The sequence below is a fragment of the Lissotriton vulgaris genome, chromosome 5, assembly GCF_964263255.1.
Source record: "Lissotriton vulgaris chromosome 5, aLisVul1.2, whole genome shotgun sequence".
NCBI classification, from domain to species: domain Eukaryota; kingdom Metazoa; phylum Chordata; class Amphibia; order Caudata; family Salamandridae; genus Lissotriton; species Lissotriton vulgaris.
Window position 1 is genome coordinate 443,047,719 of NC_141693.1, and position 27,829 is coordinate 443,075,547.

The following is a 27,829-nucleotide window of genomic DNA, read 5'->3' on the forward strand; positions in this document are numbered from 1 at the left end:
AACGCTAAAAGAACAAACATTGCAAACGTTGTGCAGTTCTTAAAATACAGTGAAGAGACCGTCTGTAAAACCAGTCATATTTCCACTTCTCATAGAACACCTGCCATTAGAGCATCTCCAGAACGCTTTGGGGGTTCAGATTCATCTACTACTGCAATATTCCGCTTTTCAAAAACAATTCAAGCAGCTTATAATCTGCTTTTTGCTACAACAAACCAACAAACCAGAGACTGAATAGGAAAATATGCAAGAACAGTTCTGTAGTCCCTGCGAATAATACAAAATAAGGAATGCACATAAGAATATATAAAGTGGCTTTTATTAGAAAAAAACATTCTGCTGAAATATATATATATGTTTTAAAAGAAGCAATTTTCCCCATGCATTCACATGCTTGTTTCAAAGGAATGACATTAACAAGAAATGTATAACTAAACGTGGATATAAGCTCACCACTGGTCCATCACCAAATGAGATTTAAGTTTTAAAAAGACAGAAAAACACAATCTTTAAATCATTTCAGAGTTGGATTTGCATGAAAAGCAGCACAGATTTTGCAATCAGTTACAGTTCAGACTCATGTTGGGACCTTTCATTAAGTGAGTCACTGAGGAATGTGACACGAACACCCAATGATTTATAATTTTATAATTATCTATTGACTCTACATGGGCTCTTAGGTCAACAGCTCTTATTCAATGGTCAAGCTGCCATATTGGTAGAGATGCACTGCTGCTTTAAGAACTGATGCTCCCCAATATCTAAAACAATAGGCTGTAAACTGAAAAGCTTAAGCACCAAGTACTGCATGCCACCAAAAAACTGCGTAGATATGCAAGTTTGCATTTAATTAGTCACATCTTCTGAATAAGATAGTAGATACAAGATCGCAGCAGGTAACTTGAAATCTCTTGTTTTCTAGTATTACTTGTATGGCGTGTCGTCACAAAGAATTTGGCATAAAAGCAACCAAAGCTATCATTATATCTTCCTTTATACTATTAAGAGGCAGTGAGGTACTCTACGTCAATTGTCATAAATCTTTAACTAACACAAAACTATATTTTAGCCCCCTGATCAAATGGGTAACGATCTGGCATCTGTGACAAAGTCAAAAAAGACCTTACAACTCTTTTGTAGGCCTCCAACTACAACTTTAATTTGGCTGAATTTGGCCACAATCAGAGTTTTTACTGTGAATTTTGGCAGGAGGTGGAAGAGCACGGGAACTGGGTCAGCTGAAAAAACATGGGTGCCTTTTACAATAGGATGTATGAATTCACTGAAATTTAAAATCAATGTAAAGAGTTAGAGGAGCCAAAGATGGATCCTGCAGCATTGTTTTAACCAGTCTTGCTGCTGGAGATGGAGTACCTGAAATCAGCAAAATGCGGACAGGCCTACACTCTGATCACGTTCAAGAGGCTGCACCAGATTTGCAAATGCAAGATATTTGCACTGCCCTTCACTTTAAAGAGACCCTTTTATGGGCACAATATATTCACGAGTTGACATTTGGAGGAAGAGTTTGGTGCTATCCTCCCTATCCTGACACACTGGGTATGGAGATTCAGTGGTGACCGATGCACCTACATTAGGCAGTATGTTTTATTTTAGGACATGTTTCGACCTGACTTACACACTATCACCAGAAACTCAATAGTCATATCATTAAATTTAAGCGATCCATCGGTTTGTAATTTATATCGATAATAGTAGGGATCATCCATGAACATCGAAGTAATTATACATCTTACAAAGATGTCAAATGAGCTACTCACAATATAACTTGCGGCTTGCACCATAAAAGCGCGGTAATGAACCTTTCCTCCCTTACACACCCGCGGAAGAATCCACAGAATAAAAAGTGATCAACTTATTTAGCCAATTGTAACTGTAAAAGAATGACCAAATATATAAGATTTTACAGTGTTGCCTTTTTTTCCGATGAGTCACTGTATTAGGCTTTTCCAATGAGTCACTGTATTAGGCGCTTAAATGCAAAACCTTCAGAAGTCAGAATTTCCTGCTAAATCTTATAGCTACTGTATACACTCAGTCAATGCCAATTTAAGTAGAGTGCCTCATGAAAGATATGGAGCATTAGCTTTACTTTAACAAACAAGACATACAATTATAAATTACAAATACAAACACAATAAACGTGTTCACATTTATATGAATATATGTTAAACAGTGTTTTGAAAAGCAATTCTTCAGCAGCCCCCTACAAGCACCAATGTTTTAATTTTCTACTATAATTATAAAGAAGCAGCCTAGACAACTGAGTTTGTATGCATTATTTGCCTTTTGTTCAACTAGATTTAGGCTAGTCCACAGATCATGATAAAGGTGATGCATGTACTTTGGTCCTTCTTAATATATTTCCATTACAGCAAGAGTTTATTGGATGCTAAAACAAGTACCAGAGTTTCATCCCTAGATTAATCTTTGGACAAGAGAATACTTGGGGAGCATTCATGACAGTTACTGTACCTAAACAATGGCCGATCCAGTCATATCTGACCAATTATTGGCCACTTCTAGTTAGCAGCATTTTGAAGTACCATAAAAATAAAACTATGCAATATGGCTCCATCACTAAATTCATAGTACATATAATAGTTAAACCACTGATATGCACGTTTCTTTGTAGCACTAGTCCTTTGTCAACATTCAGTAAAGGATTATTTTTATTTATAAAATATGAACATTATGTACGTTGTTCTTTTGCTTATGTAAAAATATAAGTAATGTGTTTAGCCTTAACATGTGCACATTTTTCAAAAGGCAATTTACAATAAATTAGGATTTACAATAGATTATGCATTACATTGTATACATTGTAGTAAACCAGAAACATAAGGGAAGGAGATCAAAAATCAACACAACCTCTTAGAATATAGGGATGGCTATCAACATTCTCGATAAAAGTGATTACAACTGCATTCTAGGCACAAATTAAAAGGTCTATTTTGAGATTAGGTGTTTAAAGCAGTGGTACAAAGGTTCTTAATATAGGAAATGAAAATACTGCAGGTCCAATGTCACTTAATTACAGTCAGGCAATATGCACTAGTCACAGAATTCTGCGAGTGCAGTCTTTTTTAAATTAGAAATATGGTTTTATTATAGGGTTATTACTTTATTTATATCTACAGACTACACAATTTTAAAATAACTTGCAAAAAAATATTTCATCTAACGTAAATCCTTCCGTTTGGCATCTTGTAGGTTTTGGATACCTACTCTGTTGTGATACAAATATGATCTGCTTCAACAGCTGCTGGCATTCATGAACTATATATATAATATGAAGATAAACCAAGCCATTCATATTATATTTGCATGCAATGACTGCAATCATAAGGAAAACAGGGCAAGAGTATACAACGGTTTGCCGTTTTCAGAATATACTATTTATGCCTCACTATAAAACAAGATCATCATTGCAGTTCATTTTAAGAGATTACTTTTAGATGTGTACATATCATACATTTAAGAGATTTCATTTCCAATATATAAAGTATATCTTCATAAAAATATTTTAACACATCTGTGAGCCACGTACCACTGTATATGTATTATTTTAGAAACACAAATCCAAGGATCTAAAAAGCTGCAATTTGTGCTAGAAGATGCCCAGGAATCAAAACAGCAATATGCTATTCGGCCTGGGTGTTTTTCTTAAGTGAACAGAAAACGTGAAAGTAAACATTTAGCATATAACATTTGTTCGGTCGAAAACCCATTTTCATAACCCATTTTACACCATTGGTATAACACCTTTCAGCAGAAGCCACCTACTTGCAACCATAACTCTCAAACTTTGGTTTATCCTTTGAATTCATTAGCAATAAAATAGCTTTCTCTAGGTGCAGGATTCCGCAACACATTTTCTCAGGTAACAATTTAATGTTTCGAAAAGATTTCCAAAATAAATTATATGCAGGAAATCTTTCCAGTTACAAAAAAAGGCAATTAGAAGAGGGAACAGCGCAGATGGCACGGTTTCTCGGAAGGTCTACATAGAGTGACTGAGAGTACCAATAAGCCCTGGTGCAGAGTAATAACTGCTAGCCCTTTTGAACAGGCTGACCTGAATATAGAAAGTTCTTTCCTCTTTTCAATAAGGCCCAGTTTAACAATCTGGCATACTCCCCCTGCTTTCTCAATATACCTATGTGAAATCTACTGTTCTATATCAATGCTTAATGTTCGAAGAGTGTGGAAGATACCATACCAACTATGTGATCACCCTTTTAAGATAATTTAGCGGCAACTTAGAAAAAAACAAAAAATTAAAGACCACTAGGGAGAGAGTTTTAGGGAGATATGATGGTGTATACTTCAAGAAAAAGTGAAAAAATGTAATGCACAAAAAAAAACGGTGAACTAGATCAGCTTCAAAAAAGGTTTAGTAAAAAAATAGACTCCTAAATAATACACCTGTGATAAGGGATCCTTTTTCATAGAGTGGAAAAATGAATAGCCTTAAGTGGAAATACTCTAAAACATGAAGAGTGGAAATCCTCAACACTAAAAAGGACAGTGTCATTTACCTGTATTAAAAACAATGGGTTTGTGTCGTTTGTTTTTTAGGCAGTAATTAAAAGGGGTGTTTTTAGTCAAGTGCTTTTTACAGTGTTAAAATGTTAATTCTAAATATCTATTTAAAACAAATGTTGCCTCTCATATGTATGTTTTGGGATCTAACACATTAGTAGAAATGTTCTCATGTTTATGAAGATGAAGAGCAGATGTTCGAGAAATGCTGTCAGCACCTCCGTCTTCTCCTTCAATTCAATTTCTTTTTGGCAATGCTTCTACAGTCTCCATTACATTGCACCTAGACAAATGTGGACCAGACTCAGAAGGATGCTAGTGTATTACTAATCCCTCAATCTTGTCTTCACAAAATAGAGAGGCAGAGGAGACATGGAGGACAAAGTTACAAGGTTGGATACGATGGTTTAAAATATAGTTTCTCTTAATAATATATAAAAAGGATACTTAAGTTGGTGCATATCAAAGATTTGCACAATTTGTTCCAATGCTGCAACACTGCTTAAGTATTTGGCAAAGCACCGAACATCTCAAGTCACAAATATATACCAATTTGGCCATTCTAGTTACTCCCTTTTTAGGTTTGCACATGCATGACAAAAATATAGGGCATATACATACAAAGGAAAACACATCCATAACCTCTCACAGCATCCTTTTAACCACCATAAACAGAGGAACAACTTCTATTTTAGCGGATGGCTTTTGCAAGGAAGTCGAAGAAAACTTTCTAGACAGTCAATACTTGGTCTGCATATTATAAATATATATTATGAGAAATGTACTGTTCTGCAGCGGTGGCTACAGAGTACAATGTGGCAGAATTGGTCTATTTAACAGTTTGCAATTATGAATTATTATAGGTTTACTTTCATCTATTATTGTGAAAAGAGTAAAATCATGGCTTAAAAGCAGACTGGAGCTCCTTAAATGCTGCTTTCCTCTGTTTTTTCTCTTCTGCTTGCTTTTTCTTTTCCTCTTGTTCAGCTTTGATCTCTTCTTCAAAACGGCTGGATTCGTTGATAGCATGCACCTAAAAAAATACAAATCGAAAGTAAGCTAGTAATGGACCAAGAAGGTTGCAACATAATAACCTGGATTTAAGTGCAAGGAAATTGCAATGTAATGTTTTTTTGAGTTTGCTAGTCGCCTACATTTAGTTTCCACCCCTCTGCCTCCAAATCCTGAATATCAAGACAATATCTATCCTTTATTTTATTTAGGTGTTTTATGGGTTGAATATACAGCCAAGACTTTTGTAAAATGATTGTGATGAATTTAAAGAAATATTGCAAAAAATATAATTTTGTTAAAAAGAATACATAAAAAAGAAATAAAAGTCATAAATGTGAAAAAATATATGTTGTCACCTTGTGTTGAAGGCTTTTGTTGAAAGCATAAATGTTGCCAATTGTAAAGTAATTCAGGTCATGAGGGAATCATTTTCTGTGTTGTAATTGTGTTTCTCTCTTTCCCGGACCTTAAAAGTACACTTAGAGGGGGTCCCATATCTATGTATATACAGTCAAGACTGCCATAGTTTTTTTCTCTACCTCTCGTGGGAAAGGATTTAGGACTGTATCAGTAGGTCTGTAGATGGGATCCTCAAATGCCCAGAGACCTAACTATCTGGTGGAAGTTCAATGCTTCAGAGGATAATCACCTGTAATTCTGCCTTACATCTGGTTGAAGCAAATGCATTTTCAGTGCTGCCCTGAATCTCAGAAAGTCTATTTTGAGGTGAAGAAGTAGAGGAAACAACTTTTAGGTGGAGGAGACTTGCATGCATAAGGTTTTGCATCCACAAATGTTGTATAGCACCACGTCAGCAGAGTACGGTACGGACCTATGGGTATCAGATCTGCTAGTACAGCGTCAGACTGGTCAGGAGCCAGTGGAGTGACATTAACACAGTCGAACTATGGTCTCTGTGCATTGGACCTGTAGGGTTGTCCCTCCTAGATTCCACTGAGACATTCAGTCTAGGATATGTCCCACTTCTAGAAAGTGTGATTTTCTGAGGTAGGAGCATCTATGAAACATTTCAATAGAAGAAGCAACATTTATAGCAGTGTTGTTCATCTGCAAAATTAAGTGGCATGTTTGCTTTATAACAGGCTTCCAAGCTGCTAATTATCTAAGATGGTTGTAGAGGGGCACAGGATGGAGGCAAGTCAAATGGAAAGGGTGTAGGAAATGGCAATTCAACAACACATAAGTACACCTCATGACATGTCTTTCTTCAAAATATGTATATCTGGCGGATTATTATTTTCAGTCATTTTAACAGTTTTGCATTGGCATACCCTTTTCCGGATTACTAAATGGAAGCCTCGCCATAGGCCTTTACACCAGAAAATTAAGCAGTTGGTGAGGAAATAAATCATCTAAGCCATGGAAAAACAGAAGTTAAGGAAAAGCAGATACATTTGTTCCTCCAAATGCATAACTATCTGGAGAAGATAGCCACTATTACAGGTGAAGTAGCAAGTGCAAGACTATAAAATGATTTCACAAGTCGACATTTTTATCACCAACTAATTGCTTTTAGGTCGGTCAGTAAGTCACACCATTCACCATGATAAGCTCTTCAAGTTGAAAAACTGAGGTAAGTGTACACATGGGTAAGTAAAGGAGAAAAGCTGTTTGAAAGGACCAACATTCTTCAGCTAAATGGTTCAATGAAGATGAATCACTTTATCAGACACTTGAGGCTGGGTCAGTATGCTCGCTAGGCAATTGACTCCACAGGCTTACTACCTGAACACTGGGTGGGAAATACAATGTGCCAAAGTATTGTGACCAAAATAGCAAGGACCACAATATTGTCACATTAAGTATATGAATAGGTTTACTAAACTTACTACTGCTTATAAGTACCTTGACGATATAGGTCAAGTTACTCTGATGTGGAGTTAATAGTAAACCTAATCATACACACATATACCCTCGATAATAAGGCTACAATATTTTAGAACATATGTATTTACCACAGGGTATTCTGAAATACAACCAACACACAAAAGAAACATCTTGGTGAGATGTGGATGGCAGTGTTTAGTTTGTCATACTAAACACCCCAACCAGGTTCCTTACCGGACATCAATCATCTACTTACCAATTTCCAAGAAGCAAAATATGCTAGCGAACCTAGTACTGCTAGACCTCAGGTGTGTCAAAAGAGGGTGCAGTTATCACTCTGCAGTTGTAAATTATGCAATTTTACTTTTAATCCTACTTCTAAGTCATCAGTTATACAGAAACAGCCCATCTCTCCGCATGGGCGAGGACGCAGAACACAAATCTCTATATCTCTCTCATATATATCAATTCAAAAACTTGACTTTCCGTTTTCTAGTCAAATAACACACGAACTCGGATTGCTGAAGAATTAGCCTTTAATGCAGTTTAAAGGCAACCAAAATACTCTACGCGTTTCGGGAGCTCACCTCCCTTGCTCACGAGTAAAAGTGTTTAGATTCCAATAGGTTTTTAAATCAACATGTGACATTTCTTGTAAACAATCATAGAAAGCAGACTAGTGCTGCAAAAATAAATGTGAATATATATATATATATATATATATATATATATATATATATTTTTTTTTAAAGAAGCTAGTAAAGAAAATATATATAAATGGAAACATTCTTATTTTAGCATATATGGCAAGATCAAGCATGTTTAATTCAAACAAAGCAGCCAACAAATGCATTTTAAAAAGAAAAAGCAGGTGTTGACAATCAGATACTTACGCATAAACGTATTTGGAAACTGAAAAACATTAAAGATCTCAAAGGCTGCCCTTTACCATCAAGGTGACCATTTAGGGCAGCCACACAATTTCTGGAGGTAAGCTGGAAAAAGGATCTACTCAGATTGACAACCAAACCAAGCAGTGTTCTTTGTTTGAAGAGAGGTGTGTGGCACATGTACAAATTCAGACAAAGTATGTAATAAAGAACTATAATTAAAAGTAACATTTCTGGGGGCGTGGCCAAGATGGCGGCGGAGTAGGACGCTTTTCCGAGCCGCTCCGGCGCCGATCCGACAAAGCATCTTATAGCACGGTCCTGAGGGAGCGGTTTCATTTCAAAAGTGCTGCGGAAGTCCCCCTGGCATAGCGGAGTGGTTTGATGCCGTCGGAGGGGCGGAGAGACTTCGAGATCGGCCGCGGGACCGACTGAGCACTGAGGCCTGCGCGACCCCGATCTCTCCTGGGTCCTGGCGGCCGAGGTAGGAAGAGGGCGGAGCCCCTGAGATCCCGCCTGGAAGCCCCGGAGCTGATTGAAGGTGGAGAACCGCATTGAGTCGGCGAGGCGGCCGATCTAGCTACCGGTGTGGCTTGGATTCGTTCAGCTGGGGGCGTGGAGCGGGCCCAAGAGGCTTGGTGGCGGAAGTTTAACGGCACCCGGCGGTGGTCGACGAGAAGAGGCCCGAGACATCTGAACGCCGGTGGCGGCGCAGACTGGGCACCGGCTGTTGCCTTGAGTGTAATCGGTGTGGAGAGCGGTGCCGGATCTGCGAGGCCGGATTTGCCCGTGTGGAAGACGCGGCCTACGGGATAGCGGCAATGTTCCTGCATGGCCGCCATTGGACTTTGGACCGTCCGCAAGCTTGCGCTTTACCCTGGACGCCTGTAACGCCTTCTGGAACGAAGACCCGGGCCGCTGTGTGGGCCGTGAGCGTTTTTTTTCAGAAGTACTGCGGCCTATAGTTCGAGACTTGGTCATTGGGTCCAAAGGCCTCAGTCCTGGACTGGGACGAGTGGCAGGGGCCGCCATCTTGTTTAGCCGCGTGGCGCTCGGGTGGAGTGCCGCTTGCCGCCATGTCTACCACGTTGCGCAAGGGGCGCCCGGGGAAGGATGGCACTTCGAAATCTTCCCAACAGCCGGCATCCCCAGGGGCTAGCGGTTCATCGAAGCAGTCCGACGATGAGGCGCCGGTGACGAAGGCTTTTATGTCCGAACTCTTTGCCTCCATTAAGGAAGACATCTCCGTGCTCCGCGCGCAATTGGCCTCCGATCTACGGGAGGTGCGGAGGGACGTGGATGGTATAGGCGAAAGGGTGGCGACTCTGGAGGACCATGATTGGTCTAACGATGTGCACTTGTTGCAGCAGGATATCATCCGCCTCACCGAGCAGAACCTGGATTTACAGACGCACACGGAGGACCTAGAAAATCGTTCCCGCAGGAACAACATCCGCATCCGAGCTGTGCCCTGGGATGGTGAGGCGGGCGATCTGCGTGGTTATGTCCAAGAACTGTTCCTCCAGATATTGGATGTGCGGGAAATTCGGATGGACAGGGTGCATAGAGTGGGGTTGCCCAGACGTGGGGGGGGGGCCCCCTCCTGACATTCTTGTCTGTGTCCATGACTTTCAGGTGAAAGAGCGTATCCTCCGCAAAGCCAGGGCACTCACGTCATTGCAGTTCAGGGATCACCGCCCTCAGCTATTTCAAGATTTAGCGGCCTCCACACTACGGAAACGAAGGGAGTTCCGCCCAGTGACTGCTTTTTTGAGGGAACGTGGCATCGCTTACTCCTGGGGACATCCATTTCGAATCATCTTTCGGTGGCAGAACCGGCTCGCACAGATTCGCTCGCTCCAGGTGGCGAAGGACCTCCTGGGTCTGGAGGATGTGCCGCCCTCGCAGGAAGCAACTGCCTCCCCGTCTCGGAGGCGCCACCGCTCGTCTTCCTGGCACAGGGTGGGCGCTTCCCCTGATCGGCGACGACCGGACCTCACTACCAGCCTGCAGGAGCAGGGCAACGCAGTGGCATCGGTGGCTTCGGCTACATTAGCTGATACGCAGCAGAGCTCAGGTGCAGCATGACATCTTTCTTGCTGATGGATCGGCGCCGGAGGGGTTCTGGCTTCCTGGTCTGGGGGTATGGATGTACTTTTGGAGGAGACACCCTTGACCGTGGCCATGGGGGATACCGTATTGGTCCCCCGGACCCACTTCCTGACAGGAAGGCCCCTTGCGGACTCTGGACTTCTGGACACGATGAGTACTGTATTTGCTTACACAGTTTTGCCTTTGTTCTTGCTATTGGTTGTTTTCCGAATGGGGGGGGGTTTGGAGTTAGGGGGTTTGGGGGGTTGGGGGGGGGGGGGGGTTCCATGACGGTGGGGAGAGGGGACTGCTGGATGAATGGCTGCTGGTGTGCGTGATTGGAGTGACAGGAGAGATTTTTGGGGTCCATTTCTGTAATGCCGATTAGCATAGGGACATGGAACGTTAAGGGCATGAATTCACCACAGAAGAGGCAGAAGGTGTGGAAATATGTGGTGGATCACCACCTTGACATAGTGGGGTTGCAAGAAACCCATCTAGCACGGAAGGATGAGATGCGGCTGCGACATAGGGCTTATCCCATTATCTATAGGTCTTCCGCCGCCACGAAACACAGGGGGGTGGCACTCCTTTTCCGAGCTGCGCTGCACTTTCAACCTATGGAGGTGCGTAACGATAAGGAAGGCCGTTGGTTGATGGTCAAAGGGCTTATCCAGGGCCGACTGTGCACTTTTGTGGTGGTGTATTTGCCCAACGCAGGTGAGAATAAGTATTTACAGGAGTTGTTGGTGAAGGTTGGAGACTTTACGGAGGGTCATCTGTTCTTGCTGGGGGATTTCAATCTGGTGTGGGACAGGGACATGGACAGCTCAGGGGGGCATAGGGCGGGCACAGGGGTGTTTTCTGCTTCGACACAGCGGGAGGTGGGGGAGCTGGGGCTGGTTGATGGCTGGCGTTTTTTCCACCCTACTACGAAGGATTACACATTCTTCTCCCACGTGCATCATTCCTATTCCCGTTTGGACTCCATTTTCCTTAGCCAATCTCTGCGCGGGGACGTGGTAGATGCCGCCATTCTTCCAATATCTGTCACGGACCATAGTCTCTTGGTGCTTCGCCTTCGTTGGTCGCCGCCCGGTGCGTCGCACCGGAAGTGGTATTTCCCGGCGTCGGTGATCAGGGACGATACGTCTAATAACGCCTTGCGACTTGCCATTAGAGAATTCTTTGACCTTAATCCCTCGTCGGACACCTCACGGTCAACCACATGGGACGCCTTTAAAGCCACGATTAGGGGCACATGTCTGGGACTCAACTCGCAGCTTAACGCCCTGCGGAGGAGGGAACGTGAGGCCTTGGAAGCTGAGGTGGTCGAGCTCGAACGTGCTCATAAACTCAACCCCTCGAGGGTGACCCTTCGCCCGCTGACAGTGGTGAGGGGAAAATTAAAGGCGCACTATGCCAATAGGGCCGAGCTTACGCTATTACGACTGGGGCGACAATCATAGTCGTGCGGTAACAAGGTCGGTAGGCATCTGGCGCGGCAACTGCGGGATAGGAGGGAGGGGGAATACATAGGAGGGATCAGAGACGATGCAGGTGTGCTGCAACATCGGGACGGAACAAAGGCGGACATTTTTGGACGCTTTTACGCCGAGTTGTATACGGGTGACAACCTGGACGCAGACACACAAAGAAGGTTCTTGCGACGTTTGCCGTTACCTCGAGTATCTAGAGAGTGGAACGATCTATTGGAAGCGCCAATTTCTAGAGAGGAGGTTCTCTCCGCCGTCAAAAACTTGAAATTACACAAGGCCCCGGGTCCGGATGGTTACACTGCGGTCTTTTACAAGACATATGCTACCGAGCTGTGTGATTTTCTAGTGGCTCTCTTTAACGATATGGCGTCGTCCGGAATGACCACAGGGACCCTGGCCGAGGCGGTGATCACGGTCCTGCCGAAACCAGGTAAGGACCCGGAGCAATGTGCTTCGTTTCGCCCCATAGCCTTACTTAACATTGACGCAAAACTATACTCGGCGATCCTGGCGAGCCGCCTACAGGATTTGATGCCGGCGATTATCCACCCAGACCAGTCTGGCTTTATTAAAGGTCGCCAGACCCACGATAATACTCGTAGAGTGGTTCACCTCATCGAAAAGGCGGACAGGTTTCGCATTCCGGCTGTGCTTGTGGGCCTGGACGCGGAGAAAGCCTTCGACCGCGTGGATTGGGGCTTTCTGTTTAATACGCTGATGGCCTTCGGCTTTCCTGACAAATTCATAACTATGGTAAAGGCAAACTTTTGCAGCCCACGCTCGAGAGTGGCAGTGAATGGCCACCTGTCGGCCTTCTTCCCACATTCGCGGGGCACCAGGCAGGGGTGTCCCCTCTCTCCCCTGCTGTTCGCGCTCAGTATTGAGCCTCTGGCGGTGGCGGTGAGGGAACATGACGGCGTGAAGGGCATACCGTTCACGGGAGAGCAACATAAAATCTCGCTCTTCGCGGACGACATCCTGTTCTCGGTGGCGGATCCGGCTGGTTCCTTGCCCTGCGTTAGGGAGATTTTGCTTGAATTGGAGGATGTGGCGGGATTTAAAGTGAACTATGGCAAGTCTTACATTTTGAATCTGACTCTGTCGCAAACTGACGTGGCTCAGGTACGGGCGTTGACTCCATTGGCGTGGGCAACCGGTTCGATTGTTTATCTGGGAGTTCACCTGACTCCGACGGTGGGTAAACTGTTCGCGGCCAACTTCCCGCCCCTCCTGACGAAGACCCGGGCAGAATTGGAGAGGTGGAAACCTAAATTCCTGTCCTGGTTAGGTAGGATACATGCGATTAAAATGGTCCTTCTCCCCAAATATTTGTACCTGTTCCAGGCTCTACCTATTTCGCTGGATAGCGCCTACTTCCGACAGCTCAAGACGGAGATACTGAGATTTATCTGGCAAGGGGGCCGAGCCCGTCTGTCCTTCACAGTCTTGCGCCGACCTCGGTCGGAGGGTGGGGTTGGTCTGCCGGACCTGCATCTATATTATAAGGCGGCCCAACTGAGGGTCTTGGTGGAATGGTCGCAGCAGCTATCAGAAAAACACTGGCTGCATATGGACCGGAGTGTGGCGGGTCGGTCCATCTGGGATTTGGCCTGGAAACCGAAGAAGGACCGCCCCTTGAATGCCTACATCAGTACCCCCACGGGTACTACGCTGAAGGTCTGGGATACCTTGGGTAATGATGAGCGGTGGACGATCTTCCCATCTCCGTTCACGCCGTTGCATTTCAACCCGGCCTTTCCGCCAGCACTTGCCGAGGGGCCCTTTGACGCATGGAGGGAGGGTGGGTGTAGGGCACTGCTTCACCTGTTTCATGGCTCTGATCCTTTGACCTTTACTAACTGTGTGCGGGACTACCAGGTACCGCAGACTGATAGATATCGGCATATCCAATTGCTACATTGGGCCACGTCACCAGGAGTGCTGGAGGCAGCTACGAGGCCTCCCTCGAAATTTGAGGCTTTTCTGCTGCGGACGTCTACCATGAAGGGAGCCATCTCCTTCCTATATCAATTGCTGCTTCAATCCGAGCTTTCACCTAGGCCTCGATATATGGAGCTATGGGAGGAGATGGTGGGTAGGGATGTAACCGACGCCGAATGGTCAGCGCTTTGGAGGGACATGAACCAATTTAACCACTCGATCCACTTACGGGAGGCTCACTTAAAGACTCTCACGCAATGGTATATGTGTCTGACTCGGCTCCACCCTATCTATCCGGCTGCCTCGGATAAGTGCTGGAGGGGATGTGGACTCCTGGGGGACTTCCGCCACATTTGGTGGGATTGCCCGGTGATTAGGCCTTATTGGGACGAAATTCTCTCCCATATCAAGGATATCCTTCAATATCCTGTAGAGGACTCTATGGCCTTTGTGCTATTGGGCCTGCGGGACCCCGGTCTGGAACACCAGACGCGCGCGGATAAAAAGATTCTGTGGTTGTGCTTGGGGGCAGCCAAGCTCACACTGGCGGCGGCATGGAAACGAAAGGAGGCACCAGCGATATCCCTTTGGCACGCAAGACTCTGGAGGCTTTTGAGCCTGGAGAGAATGGCGGACATCTTCCTCGGTAATTATAAGAACTTTAAACACGTGTGGGGTCCCTTGGTAACCTTCCTCTCTACTGGCTTGCCTTCGGCTGTTTGCCCAGCATCATTGAGATCTTTACACCTCTTCCAAATTTAGTGTGCCTGCTGAATGAATGTGGTATGCGTGCATCACCGTCCAGGGGTGGGGGTGGGGGGGGGGGGGGGGGGGGGGTCTCGGGGAGGGGCTGGGGAGTTGTATTTTCTCTTTCTTTTCCCCTGTCGCAACCGAGGTACAGATTTTCGCAGGTTGGTGCATTTCCATGGTTTTGTATAGCCTGAAGACCTGCTTGCTGTGGGACATTTTGATTTCGTAAGGCTCGGCTCCAATGGAGCTTTCTCTTGTCGCCTTTTTTTTTTGCAGGTACCTGGACTGATTGACTGATCTTTTTCCTTGCATTGAGCATCACCACCGTTTTACTTTGCTTTTTTCTTCCCCCTGTGTGGGGACATGTGCGGCACCACGGTGTTGCTTTCTTGTGTCTTTCCTTCTTGTTATATGCAAAATATTTTTTTTTTTTTAAAAAGTAACATTTCTTCCTCAATCGAGGGGGAATGGGATATTTTTAAACATACACTGACGGCAGGAGACTAGGAGAGAAACCTGGTATACAGATGGCACAAAGAAGCCTTACCTACAACTGTAAACTTCTGAAGGGTATGCAGTAATGAAAGCAATGTTAACAATGGATAACCAGTAAGCATTTGGGGTTGGTACATTCCTCAAAAGCAGTTGCTTTGACCGTCACCTTGTGGAATAAGGCTTAGCCTATTGGTGAAAGGGGACGAATCAGTAACAATCTATTTAGCAATTAACTGGTAAGAGAAGGCCATATCATTGTGATCCCAGAACTGACAAAGATGTATGAATGCCGAAAGCTTTTTCCCCCAATCCCAAAGCTCTTTACATTAAGGTCTCACTAATGGAAAAACAAGTTTGGGGGAATAAGAGGGTAAGGAAATAGTTTCATATGAAAATCAGGAGGACCCTTTGGCAGAAAAGAAGGCTAAATCCTACAGTGAAACAATTTCATGCAAAACTGGTTGAAGTCCATTGCCCTCCTCTTTAAGATGAGAGCCACCGAGAAGTCAAGAAAAATGTCTGGTGTCAACTTTCAGACTAGGTTTTAAAGGACATCTCCACCCTCCACGTGGCCCCATCATTTAGGTGTTTTGGACTTCTATGAAACATTTGGTCAATGGCATATTAACACATGCCTGAGAAAGACATTTCTGAGGTGCAGAAATGCACATCAATTTATTAAAGCTTGATTTGGGAAAATAAAGAAGGTAAGGGGGTATGGTCTTTTCTTGACCAGTTCTTTGGAGCCCCTGTTTCTCCCGACAGTTGAACTTTGTTCAACTGAAAACAGATGAGACTTTTGAAGGCTTCAAGGTGGTTATGCATGAATCAACAACATTCAGGAAGCCACATAATACTCAGAAGCCAGGAGTCCAGTTTAGAGATGGCAGGAGGGGTTTAGGATCTTGGCAGACATTCTGTGCACACGTCTCCCCTGTGATTGAAGGTATAGGTGGAAAAACAATGGAGCAATGAGTGCAAGTCCTCGTGCATTGTTTCAGGCCAATATTCACCTGGCTGTAGCAGGATCAAAAGACATCTTTACAAATGTCTTTATTCGATTAATTACAAGAGTATTGTTCCTTGCAATGCCCTTCTAGGAACATGGTTGTGCAGTCTTGTATTTCTTATGTGGTGAATATCTTTCAAAGGGAGCTATCAATGCAACAAAGATGTTTAGCATCCACAAGTTTGCAGACCTTAATTTTCAGGAGACTACCTGATGAATTGTTGCGAGTAGATTTAGACAGAAGCCAGTGCAGACTGTCTGTGCTTCACGTGAGAGGATAAATAATCTTGTTTCTCATAGTTTGTTGAGAATACTTTATAATGGTTCACTTCATGTGGATGCAGTTAAAGAGATAGCCAGCAAAAATCACTTGTGGGCCATTTGGACTACTCTCATATCCAGCACATTGAGGTGATATGCCTGCTTTGATGGACCACTTCACTTGCATTGCGAGGTCTACTGCTATCTGCAGGTCACATAAAAAAAATCTAACCTCCAATATGAAACGGGAGCAGAAAAAAAGGGAAACCAAAGAGTTGCATTCATGCAAATGTGGGATGTGCTCACATGCGCTGGACCATGGTGTACCTTGCTCTCACTTTCTTACAGTTTGTGTCAAGTAGAGGCTGGTGTGACAGAGAGGTATCAGATTAAAATTGTGCTATTAGGATTCAAATAGTACTAAAGCCCAATGTACGGTGTCCAATGCTACTCTGGACTCGAGCACAACGTCACACCAGGACCCTTCAGACAACAAGGCTTCCCTGCAGATGGTAAGTGACTGTATACAAAGATGTAAAAGGTGGTGCTTGCCAGTAGTCCTTCAGGACTGGTGCTGCCTTTCCTTACAGGCATAGTGTCAAGGCAGAAAATCCTCAACACTAAGACATATACTCTACCTTAATTTAGCAGGACTGGTTACATCTAGGATTCGAATTGACTATGGGAAAACCAGTGATTTTGGTCTACAGAGGTGAACCAGTGGATTCCTCCTTATTTTCTGCACCTTTGTCTACCATCCCTTCATTGGTCCCCAATGATCAATCAGTAAGCTACCTGCACCCTAAATTTCATTCTCTTAGTGCTGCACACAAGTTCTGTTACTTACTACCTCTGTGCCCGATTCTTGTGGTCAGAGTTTGGAATCCTTGAAAATGTTGTGTTTACAATTTACTGGTAGCAGACACCTAAGTTTAGGACTCAAGGGTGCCAGTAGCAATATCAAATGCCTAACTCCCAAGAACTAAAGCACCAATATATGTGTCACATTTGCAGCGCTGTAATAATGTGAATCATAGTTCACGCAAGCCCAGCTGATGCTTTTTCCTAAAACACAGTGGTCGGAGAGTGGAGGAAGCAATCACTTACAGAGGGGGTAACTAGTGACTTCAATGCTCAAAAGGTTAACCCAAACGCAAGAAATCAACTAAAAACATCACAGATGCTTCCTGTATGAGGGTTTGGTGGTTTTCAAGTCCCAGCTTCCGCTCCAGAATACGTCATCTCTTCTCTAAAAGTGGTCCGAAATGCAGAACAAATGTCCCCTATTCAGTCACCATAGACTTAGTGGAATCCGGGAACCTTACCTACTCAGAAGGAGCACCAGAGAGTAAAGCTCATTAGATCTTAACCTAGAAACGTAGGCAGTCGATACTGCTAATCTTGCTGGCAAGACAAAATTGAAGAAATGAAGGATCCTAAATGTCCGTCCACACTATGAAAATGTTGTTGCAGTCTAGGACTGGTGCTACAGACAGCCATTGCAACAGTCACCATGATAGTGGACTTAAAAGCAGAAGGCAACACAAATAACAAATGGCCACAGTGGCTGAGGGCATCAGATATCCCACTTGGCCTGTCACACAAACCTAGCCTTACTAGCAATTGTTTGTTTTTTACAATACAACTTCCTATTTGCCGTTGTGTTCTACAACACCACCACAAACGTTTGTCACTGCTCACAGCCCCCAGCATCAGGTTTCACTTTGTTCACTATTTTCCAGGAAGGGTGAAGAATACAAAGTATTCAAAATCTCTTGGACAAATCGAAAAGACTGGTTGAAGACAGAAGGGTGTTGAAGAAATTGGAGCTCCTAGTGCAGCCAATGTAATTCAGAAGCCGGTACAAATGGAATCTCCACCAAGGAGAGATTTCTTTCAGAATCTATTGATAAGACAACTTGCAGATGGAAGCTGACATTGAGGAAATTAGTGTTTTTGACTCTTCACGCCTTGCGCTTTCCTAGTAATTAATATCACTGAAAGATAGTCTCACCATACAATAGTGGTTAAGCTGCCCAGAATCAAACCATATTCGAGATGATCTGGACATGCTTTTTTATATGCTTCATGATTATAAAGCGGACAGGTGGAGGTCAAGTTTAATGTTACTGAGATATGGTGCCTAAAAATCAATACTTGTGAAGGTCCATAGTCACTCCTATTCTCCCACTGTGAAAATCAACAGCTGTAAGCGCCAAGACGCCATGGCAGGCACGCGCTATATAAAAACATTTAATTTCATTTCAATGACGGAGAAAAGCTGGAGAGCAAAAGCAAATTAGCATCCAGGATCTTCTAGAGGGGAAAAAGTACAATTCTAAAAGATACCTTTCCTTTATATTTATTAAAATGCGGACATCACCACTGAATTGGATTTTTAATGACTAACTGGAAAATAATTAAACAACTATTTGTTACAGTTCGACTCATTTCTGAGATACAGCATTAGGATTTGGATCTATACTCTGGTTTTCTACATAGGACAAGAAAGCCTGCCAGCGTAAAAATATCCTTTGGAGACTAGTCATTGTAAGGACATGTTAACAGTAAGGGGCAGATTAAGATCTTGGGCAGAAAGCCTCCTCCCGACAGTCAGAATCTCCACGACATTGTTGGAGGACTTCCGACCGACTCGGTTGGTATACAATCCACCCGACCGATTACCATGTTCTCGGTCGGAAGGTAAACCGCGCGGTCATTCCGAATCGGTTCCGACCAGCACTCGGGAGTATTCAAATCAGTCGGTACTGCATCGTTCACCCCTGTGGCCAGCGTTTCTGACCTCAGGATTACTAGGTTGATTTCAAACAGCCTTTCTGCGTCAGCCTGTCCAACATGAAAAGGCGGTTGGAAAGTGACTTTGGGGGCCCATAGCAGGGCCCCTTCATCCTGCACCCTTCGGTTGAGGGCCAAGAGGGTACCTAAGGGCTCCCCCTGTAAAACCCTGCACTGTGTGGCAGACACCATGGGGTGCCAGCAACAGGGTGCAAGGTTTTACGCACACATCCCATTTCCCCATAGGAGCCTGTGTTGTCGAGCGGAACACAAACTTGCATAGTAAACAATGGGAATCCGAACAGTGTGTAGTCGCATCGTATTCAGGCAGGCGAAACCCACCGACCCGAGTAGGTGTCAGGCAGAAATTTTCCGCCTGATATCGTGATCAGCCCCTAAGTTTGTAAATGAGCTACTTTTAAATACCATGCACTCTATCGGACTACAAGGCCTGCATAGGGGAGGTTTTGACCAATCAAAATGTTTTAATTTGACAGGTAGAACTGCAGTTTTTACACTGCTATAGTCAACCTACACTCGTAGACCTGAAGCCATGTTTTACATGGTCACTGTAGTGGATGGCACTTTATGTGCTACTGTTCTCTAGTGACATTTAAATTAATGGCCTGAAAACACTTTGAACCATATACTAAGGACTTATAAGCAAGTTGAATACCCCAATTAGGAGCATACTGATTTACTAATGTTAAAAGGAGGCCCAGAGGGCTCTCTCACTGGTTAGCAGGTGCAAGGTTCACAGAGTTCTACAGCTAGCTAAAACGGATATGGCAAAAAAGGGGGGTATTTATTTTATTATTTATTTGAAAAATGCCATAACGTTGCGAAAATGACCCGTCAGGGTATCAGATCGCTGTACATGTAGGCAAACCATAAATTAGATATAAGAAAACAAAGCTTAGCATGGTTGGAAGAGACATCCTGGCTGTAAAAACATAAAATAAAACTTAGTTTGTAACTTCAAGTCTATAGTTGAAGCCAGCTTTTCACGAACAACCCTCTGACTTCTCTTCTGAATGAGGCAGTAGAGGGGTTAGTCCTGATTTAGTGGGTGGTAGAGGGGGGAGCGAGCCATATTCTTGGAGCGAGGCTGGAGAAGGCCCAGTTGTAGGTTTTCTTCTTGAATATGTGGTTTCAGTAGTAGAGTATTTGAGCTTTTTAGGGTCTGGATAAGACCAGATAGTTTGAGTTTTTTGTCAGGTATATTGGAGAGTTACAATGAAGTGCTTTGTGTCTCAGGCAGGCTATCTTGAACCTGATCCTGGCTTTGAGAGTGAGCCAATTTGGTTGGGTTAGATCTAGCGTGATGTGATCTTGTTTTCGTGACCCAGTGAGGAGTCTAGCCACCGAGTTTAGGGTAGCCCTAAGTGGGGCAAGTCGAGTTTCAGGTAGACCCGCCAAGGTTGCAATTCTGTAGTCTAGGCAGGAAACAACTAAGTATTGGACTGCTAACTGCAAGTCATCTGTCGGCAGGAATGGTTTGAATTTCCTTAATGTGCTGATTTGGTGTTTAGCTCCGCTGGTGGTTGCACGGATGTGGTTTTGCATATTCAGGTGTTTGTCCGGAGTTATGCCTAATGATTTAGTGGAGTCCACAACATGAGGAGCGTAGTTGAGCGGCGTTAGTAGTTTGAGCCAGTCATGAATGGGGGGCGGATTGATTTTAGGGAGCAATCAGGAGGAATTCAGTCTTGAGCGTGTTTAGCATAAGGTGATTGTGAGTTAGCCAATTTTGAGTTTTCAGTAGAGCAGTGTTAAGAGTTTGGATCTTCTCCAGTGATGAGAATTTTAGGTATAATTGAGTGTCAGTGTATATGTAGTATTGTAAGTTTGAGCAGTTCAGAATTTCAGTGAGGGGTTCCATGTGAAGGTAGAAAAGGGCGGGCGAGAGTACAGATCCTTGGGTCACTCCAATTGTCACTGGGGTACTGTTAGATGGAGAATGGTTGATTTTGATTGTTTGAGTTCTGTTATGTAGGAATGAGGCAAACCAAGTTAAAACTGGGCCAGATAGCCCCATCCTGTTTTCGAGGAGACAACTTAAGTTGTCATGTTTGACAGTGTCAAATGCCGGTGAGAGATCGAGAAGTATAAGAAGGCAGAGTTCGTTCTGGTCCAGTAATCTCAAGGAGTCATCAACAATGTGTGTTAATGCAGTTTCAGTACGGTGTCCAGATCTGAAACCCGGTTTTGAATTTGTCCAGGAGTTTAAACTGTTTATGAACACATTTCTCAAGTAGCTTGGCTAAAGTCATGCTATTAGAAATTGGCCGGAAGTTGTTCGGACCGAATAAGACTGCATTAGGCTTCTTTGGTATGGGGTGACTTGTCCCATTTTGAGGCAGTCAGGAATCAAGCCCTGCATGAGTGTTTCGTGGACAGTCTTAGACCAGACTGGGAGCACAAAGGATCTAAGCTCTTTGAAGAACTTGGCGGGGAGCAGATCATTGAAATGATTTGAAGGTTTCAGAGAGGTTATAATTATGCTTAGTTCGTCATCATCTGGTAGTGAGAAGGTATTCCGAGACGCACTATTTTTTGGAAGTATACTCCCTGTATCTAGAGTGAGGAGAGCTCACCCACGGTAAACATGGGGAGAAAGTGGACAATGTATTTGCTAGGGCGAGTTGAAGTTCTAGATACATTTTTCTCGTTTTGTCTCTGAAGTGTGTAGAGAACTCCTCACAGCTGGGGAGTGAGCCCCTAGGTCAGGAGTCTTCAAACTGTGGGGCGCGACCCCCAGGGGGGCCGTGGAGTGGTGTGAAGGGGGTCGCGCCTTCACAGTCACACGTCTGCCCTGGCCTCCAGGGCTTCAGCCCCCCTCTTCCCCTGTCCTGTGTCTCAGCCCGGGCTGCAGAAGTGAAACTCGAGCTGCTGGGGGCTCGGCTGGGCAGTGTCTGGAGTCTTATCTCCGGCACGCCTGGGTTTTTCACAGGTCTTTAAAGGCCATTAGCATATTTACATGCCTTTGTAAACTGGTAACAGAGGCTTAATGTTTTTTACGGTTCCAGTACCCCCTGGGCCCCCACTCTGCCTATTCCTTACATTTGAATTTTTACACTTCTTGCTGTAGTGTGAGAATTCATTTAATGAAGAGAAATATAAAGTTGGGTTGCCAATAGAAAAATGCCTGCTCTTGACACTAAATAGAGTTATGAATAAAAAAGTATGTATTAATTAGTTATGTGACTTTTCTGTCTTTGTTATCTTAAATTTTCAGTCATGGATCATTGAGGCAGCCCTAGAACACAATTAAAAGTGACAATTAAAAGTGCTTTCTATTTATATTTGCTGTTTGAAGTATTCACAGATAAGTGCTAAAAATACAGCTTTAGGTGACTGCTTAATTCTTGGCCATCAAAATAATGTGTTTGTTGCAGGATCAGCACCTTATTTATTTCCTCCACCCTCAATCCCGGATTAATGCCATTATAGCAATAGTTTAACTAATATCTGAAACCCTACACTTCAAGTTTCTGGGAATGCACCCTGCTCTCAGACAACTCACTTCTCATCCTTCCCTTCACTTTCATGCTCACCCTGCACTCGCACTGATCACCCTGCACTCATAGCAATCACAATGCACTCGCACTGATCACCCTGCACTCACAGCGATCGCCATGCACTCACAGCGATCGCCATGCACTCACAGCGATCGCCATGCACTCACAGCGATCGCCATGCACTCACAGCGATCGCCATGCACTCACAGCGATCGCCATGCACTCACAGCGATCGCCATGCACTCACAGCGATCGCCATGCACTCACAGCGATCGCCATGCACTCACAGCGATCGCCATGCACTCACAGCGATCACAATGCACTCACAGCGATCACAATGCACTCACACTGATCTCCATGCACTCACACTGATCTCCATGCACTCACACTGATCTCCATGCACTCACAACATTCACCCGCTCACCCTGTTCTCACAGTGATCACTCTGCACTAAAAATGTGCTTGCATTGTTCACTCTGTACCTCACCCTGCAGTCACACGAGCACACTTCTCATCCTGCACTCATGTGACACTTCACTCACCTGTCCCCCCCCCTCACTGCTCAATCTGTAGCTCACTCAAACAAGGCCATCACTAACCATGCACTATTTGTCCCACTCTGCACTTACAGCCGAACCCAAATTCATATGGTCACCTCACTCAACCTGTAGTCACTCCTTTTACCCTACTCTCACACTGTTGCATTGCTCTCCGTGCAGTCACATGGGCACTCTTGTCACCCACACAGTGTAGAAGGTTAAAGTACCTGGTACACAGAAGATGTACCATTCACATCACAGAAGTGAGTGTGAGTAAACTATGAGTATTTTGTCAGACAGGTGCTATATAGAGATGAGGTGTATTGTTGGTGAGTGGTAGTGAGGGAATTCATGAAGAAGGTGGAAAGACTGTTGCACCGTGTGCGACCAGGGCTAGGGCCAGCCCTGGCTGGGAGTGTTAAAGCCCCCCGAAGTTCGGGTTTAGTGGATGCCCTGCTTCAGCCTATTATTATTTACATTTGTAGTGCGCTACTGTTACCAAAAGGTGTCATGGGGCTAATAACCATCTGCCTGCAATGTGAGAGAGGGATCCGGGGTTGGGAGAGGAGAGAAGAGAGTGATGGAAGGAAGGGGTGAGAGGAAAGGGGCATGGGTAAACTGCTTAACTCTGCACAAGACCGCCAGGGTTTGAAGGGACCCTTGCTGCTCCCGGCCATGGCAAGGTGAGTTTCTAATGTGGCAGCGCGTATTACTGCGCAGTGGGAGGCCCTTCACAAAGGTTGACTTGACATCTTTCTGATGTTAATTGCTGTATTTTGGTTATAAACTGGCACTGATGGGGTGAAATCTTTGCTCAGTGTTACTGTGTTTAAAAAATGTCAAAATAATAAAGCAATGCTATCCCAAAATACGCAGCATCACAGAACATTATTTAAATTTTCTACTCACACAATTTAGTCAAGCATGTCGCATAATTTGGTACTCACTTGCCTCATAATTCCAGTAGCCCTGCCTAGAGGTTTAGACATTTTTTAAGGAGGGGGTCCTTACGCCTGTAAATGTTGACAGGGGGGTCTCGGCATCCAAAAGTTTGAAGACCTCTGCCCTAGGTGTAGAATGCTGGTTGGTGGAGTGGTTTGCTTGTTGTTTGATGATTTCAAAGAGTTTTTTTGGTCTGTTTTTAGCATGGTCTAGTTGCGATTTAAAATGATTGGCTTTGGCGCAACGGACGTGTTTGTGATACACACTTCTTGTCTTCAACTGTTTGAGGTTGGTTAAGGAAGGAGAGTTTCTCCATGATCTCTCTGCCACCCTTAGCTTGAGTCTCACATCGTTAATGGAGCAAATATGCCAGGGATTTGATGGTCTGCTGGGAAACCTTTTGAGCTGTTTTAGGGTGATTTCGACAAGCAATTTCGTAATGGAAGGGATGTACAGTTTGCTAAGGTCATCACAATTAGTCATATTAGGGGCAGAGGAACGAGGCGATTGCTAATGTGGGCAAGATCATTTACATTAATGTTCCTTAGATCTCCTGCCCATTGTTTGCTTTTATGAGGTTGGCCCTGTCTGATCATCACTCAAACGATGGTCATATGGCATTCGTAACAACTGGTGGGAAAATACCAGCAGTTAAAGGCTTTTTTGCAAGTCAGCAGATTGATGAAAGGTTTGAGTACGTTTTTTCACCGAAGCCAGCAGGGTACCTAATAAGGGATTGGCACGTAATCGAGACCACATGAATGTCATGCAGTCACTGGCAGACGTTTCCTGAAGAGTAAATTCAGGAACAGCAGCAACAGCTTCATGGGTAACGGATGAGACTCTTAGATTTAATTTATTTTAGATAGGAAGGGAAGACAAACGATGTAAAGGAGGCCTGGAATCTTCTTTGAGCCCACATTGTAAGTGAATAATTCTTTTAGCTTAATTATCATAGTCAAAATTCACTGCTACAGGAAAATCATTTTTGCCAAGAGGAGGGGTTTATACAGGGCACAAGTCCTAAAAAAAGAAGTGGGGGGACTCTCCAAGGTAGGTGTGGTCACAGGAAGTGACATCACAACAGGAAGTGACATCACAACAGGAAGTGACATCACAACAGGAAGTGACATCACAACAGGAAGTGACATCACAACAGGAAGTGACCTCGCAAGTAAGGCAGATCTATCATTTGCATATATTGCAAGATTTAACAATTGAAGCTGCTTGGTACTTAAGCCTGTGACTTAAGGTCCCTGTATGGAGGAATTAGCAGCCCAAATGTGGATGAAGTTTGGCGTACAACTACATTAGTAAAGCCATTAAGTGCTGTAAGTTAGGCATACTAAAACATGGGACCATGAACAAAAGTAGAATTAGTGTGTTGAAAAAAGCCAAAGAAAAGCACATACTAGAAACTACAATAGTGATTATCAAAACTATAAAATTTATTACGCTACCTAGAACACGACATTTACATTTATTAACAAGTATAATACACTGTGACCATGAGAGAAAAAAATGCAAGGTGCACACTTACAGTTAAAGCCTGATACTCTGTACATCTGTTATTTCAGACATTATGGGAGATGTTATATTGCCACAGGATGTCTGGCCATGGAAAATGTGAGACAGCTTATATCATTGTAAGCTATCAATTAAAAAACGACCATGCGTCTGCATATCTTTTATTGTGCTGGGCTGTAGGATCGACCTTTCTAGATTGATTATCATCTGCATGACGATGAGCAATCAACCACCTGTTCACATATGGCACTGGATTCCGAAGAGGAAGAGGAGGACCCATGAGGTTTATGAACATTAATGATGAAAGGCGTCCGATACCAAGGCAGTTTCGTATGGGTGACATTACCAAGTTCATTGTGCTGAAACCCCTTTCGCAGTCACTTGAACTCACAGGAAGTGTGTTTATCGCCCTCAAAACAGGTTGCAGTTGCTCTGGAATGTCATTACCACCATTATCAATATAGTCTCTGAAGCCTTCAGATACGCATTTGTAATTAAGACAGAATCTCCTGCACAGGTTTTACAGTTTCTCCTCACCTTCAAACCATGGGCTTTCAATGTCATATGGCCACTTCTGTGGGTTGAGAACATCTCTCTCTGATGTAAGGGCTAAAGGTTAATCTGTCCGAGATGATGTGGCCGACCTATTGCTTGCAGACTGCGCATACAACCTAGAGCGCAAGTTATCTGCCAGATTTTGATAAAATTGGGGAAGGTTTATTTTGACCTGCCCACGTGAGTCCTCACAGCTGATTGCCACTCCTCTAAATAAGCCACTCTCAATAGCTTTTTCAGCCTCCTTCCTGTGTGTCCCTGGAAACTCCTTAAGCTTTTCAATCGCCCTTACTGAACGATTGATGAGCTGGTAAGCTCGTGGCAGAGTTACTTCATCCCTTTGAAGTGCTTCCGACAGTGTTCCAATCTCATGAACCGCATCTGCAACACCAGCTAGATTGAGCACAAAATCGGAAGAGGTCAGAATTCTATTCATCCCGCTGAAAGTAGACCGGTGTTTGGCATCACGAGAAGTACTTAAGCTGGCCTGAACAAAATGCTGGTGAAGGGCTGGGTATGACTCCCACACTGCTCGTATTGCCCTTTTGCTAGAAGCAATCCACCGGATTGAAAATACTCGCCCATATCTCAGTTTACCCTTAATTGTTCACGATCACTTGAATAATGAAATATTCTGAGTGGGAGAGCTCTTTGGCAGCACTCTGCCAGGTTTTTCTCTCGTCACTCTCATGCTGCTGTGTTAAAGAGCCTCGGTTCTACCGCACAAAGAATTAGGGTGACCAACTGGCATTGGTGCAAATTCAGGACGGTGAGTGTAAAAATTCAGGATAAAGGGTCAAAATTCAGGACACAAATTCAGGACAGGAGGTCAAAATTCAGGACAAAGCTTCAGGACAATAGGTACGTTTTACAGACACATCAGAGGTCGCGCAATAGTATATAAGTAAGCCCAGCCATTTCCAAAAATATTCAACCATTTGCAAACCTATCCATCATGTATCCTTACATCTATCATTTCACTCATCCATCCCTTCATCCATCCCCTCATCCATCCTTTCACTCATCCTCAATTATCCATCCATCCACCCTTTCACCCTATCCATCTGTACACTTATCCATCCACTCTTCATCCCATCCATCCATTCACTCATCCATTCAGCCATTTACCCTTTCACCAATCCAGCCATCCTTTCATTTACTAATCCTTCCACCCATCCACTCTTTTAGTCATCCATCCATCTTCCCTTTCTCTCTCCATCGACCCTTTCACTTAGCCTTCCTTCCATCCACCCACCCATCCATCCATCCACTCATCCACTCATGAATCCATCCATTGCCCCTTTCACTCATCCATCTATCATTTCACTCCTTCACACATCTATTCATCCTTTTGTCGATCTACCCTCCCTTTCACTCACTCATCCATCCATCCTTACACCCACCCTTTCACTCATGTGTCCATTCATTCACCCTTGCACTTATCAATCCATCGATCCATCCATCATTTCACTCATCCACCTACCCCCATCATCCACCCACCAATCCATCCATCCATCCATCCATCCATCCATCCATCCATCCATCCATCCATCCATCCATCCATCCATCCATCCATCCATCCTTT

General features: G+C 44.1%; 1 protein-coding gene across 1 annotated transcript in view; it reads right to left on the minus strand.

Annotated features, from left to right (window-relative positions):
* Positions 1 to 303: 303 nt before the first annotated feature.
* EFHD2 (EF-hand domain family member D2) overlaps positions 304 to 27,829 on the minus strand; it is a 98,940-nt gene continuing 71,414 nt past the window's right edge. The window contains exon 4 of the mRNA XM_086921871.1: positions 304 to 5,599. Within this exon, the coding sequence (XP_086777997.1) occupies positions 5,465 to 5,599 (135 nt within the window). The 3' untranslated portion in view covers positions 304 to 5,464. The remainder of the gene's footprint in view (positions 5,600 to 27,829) is intronic.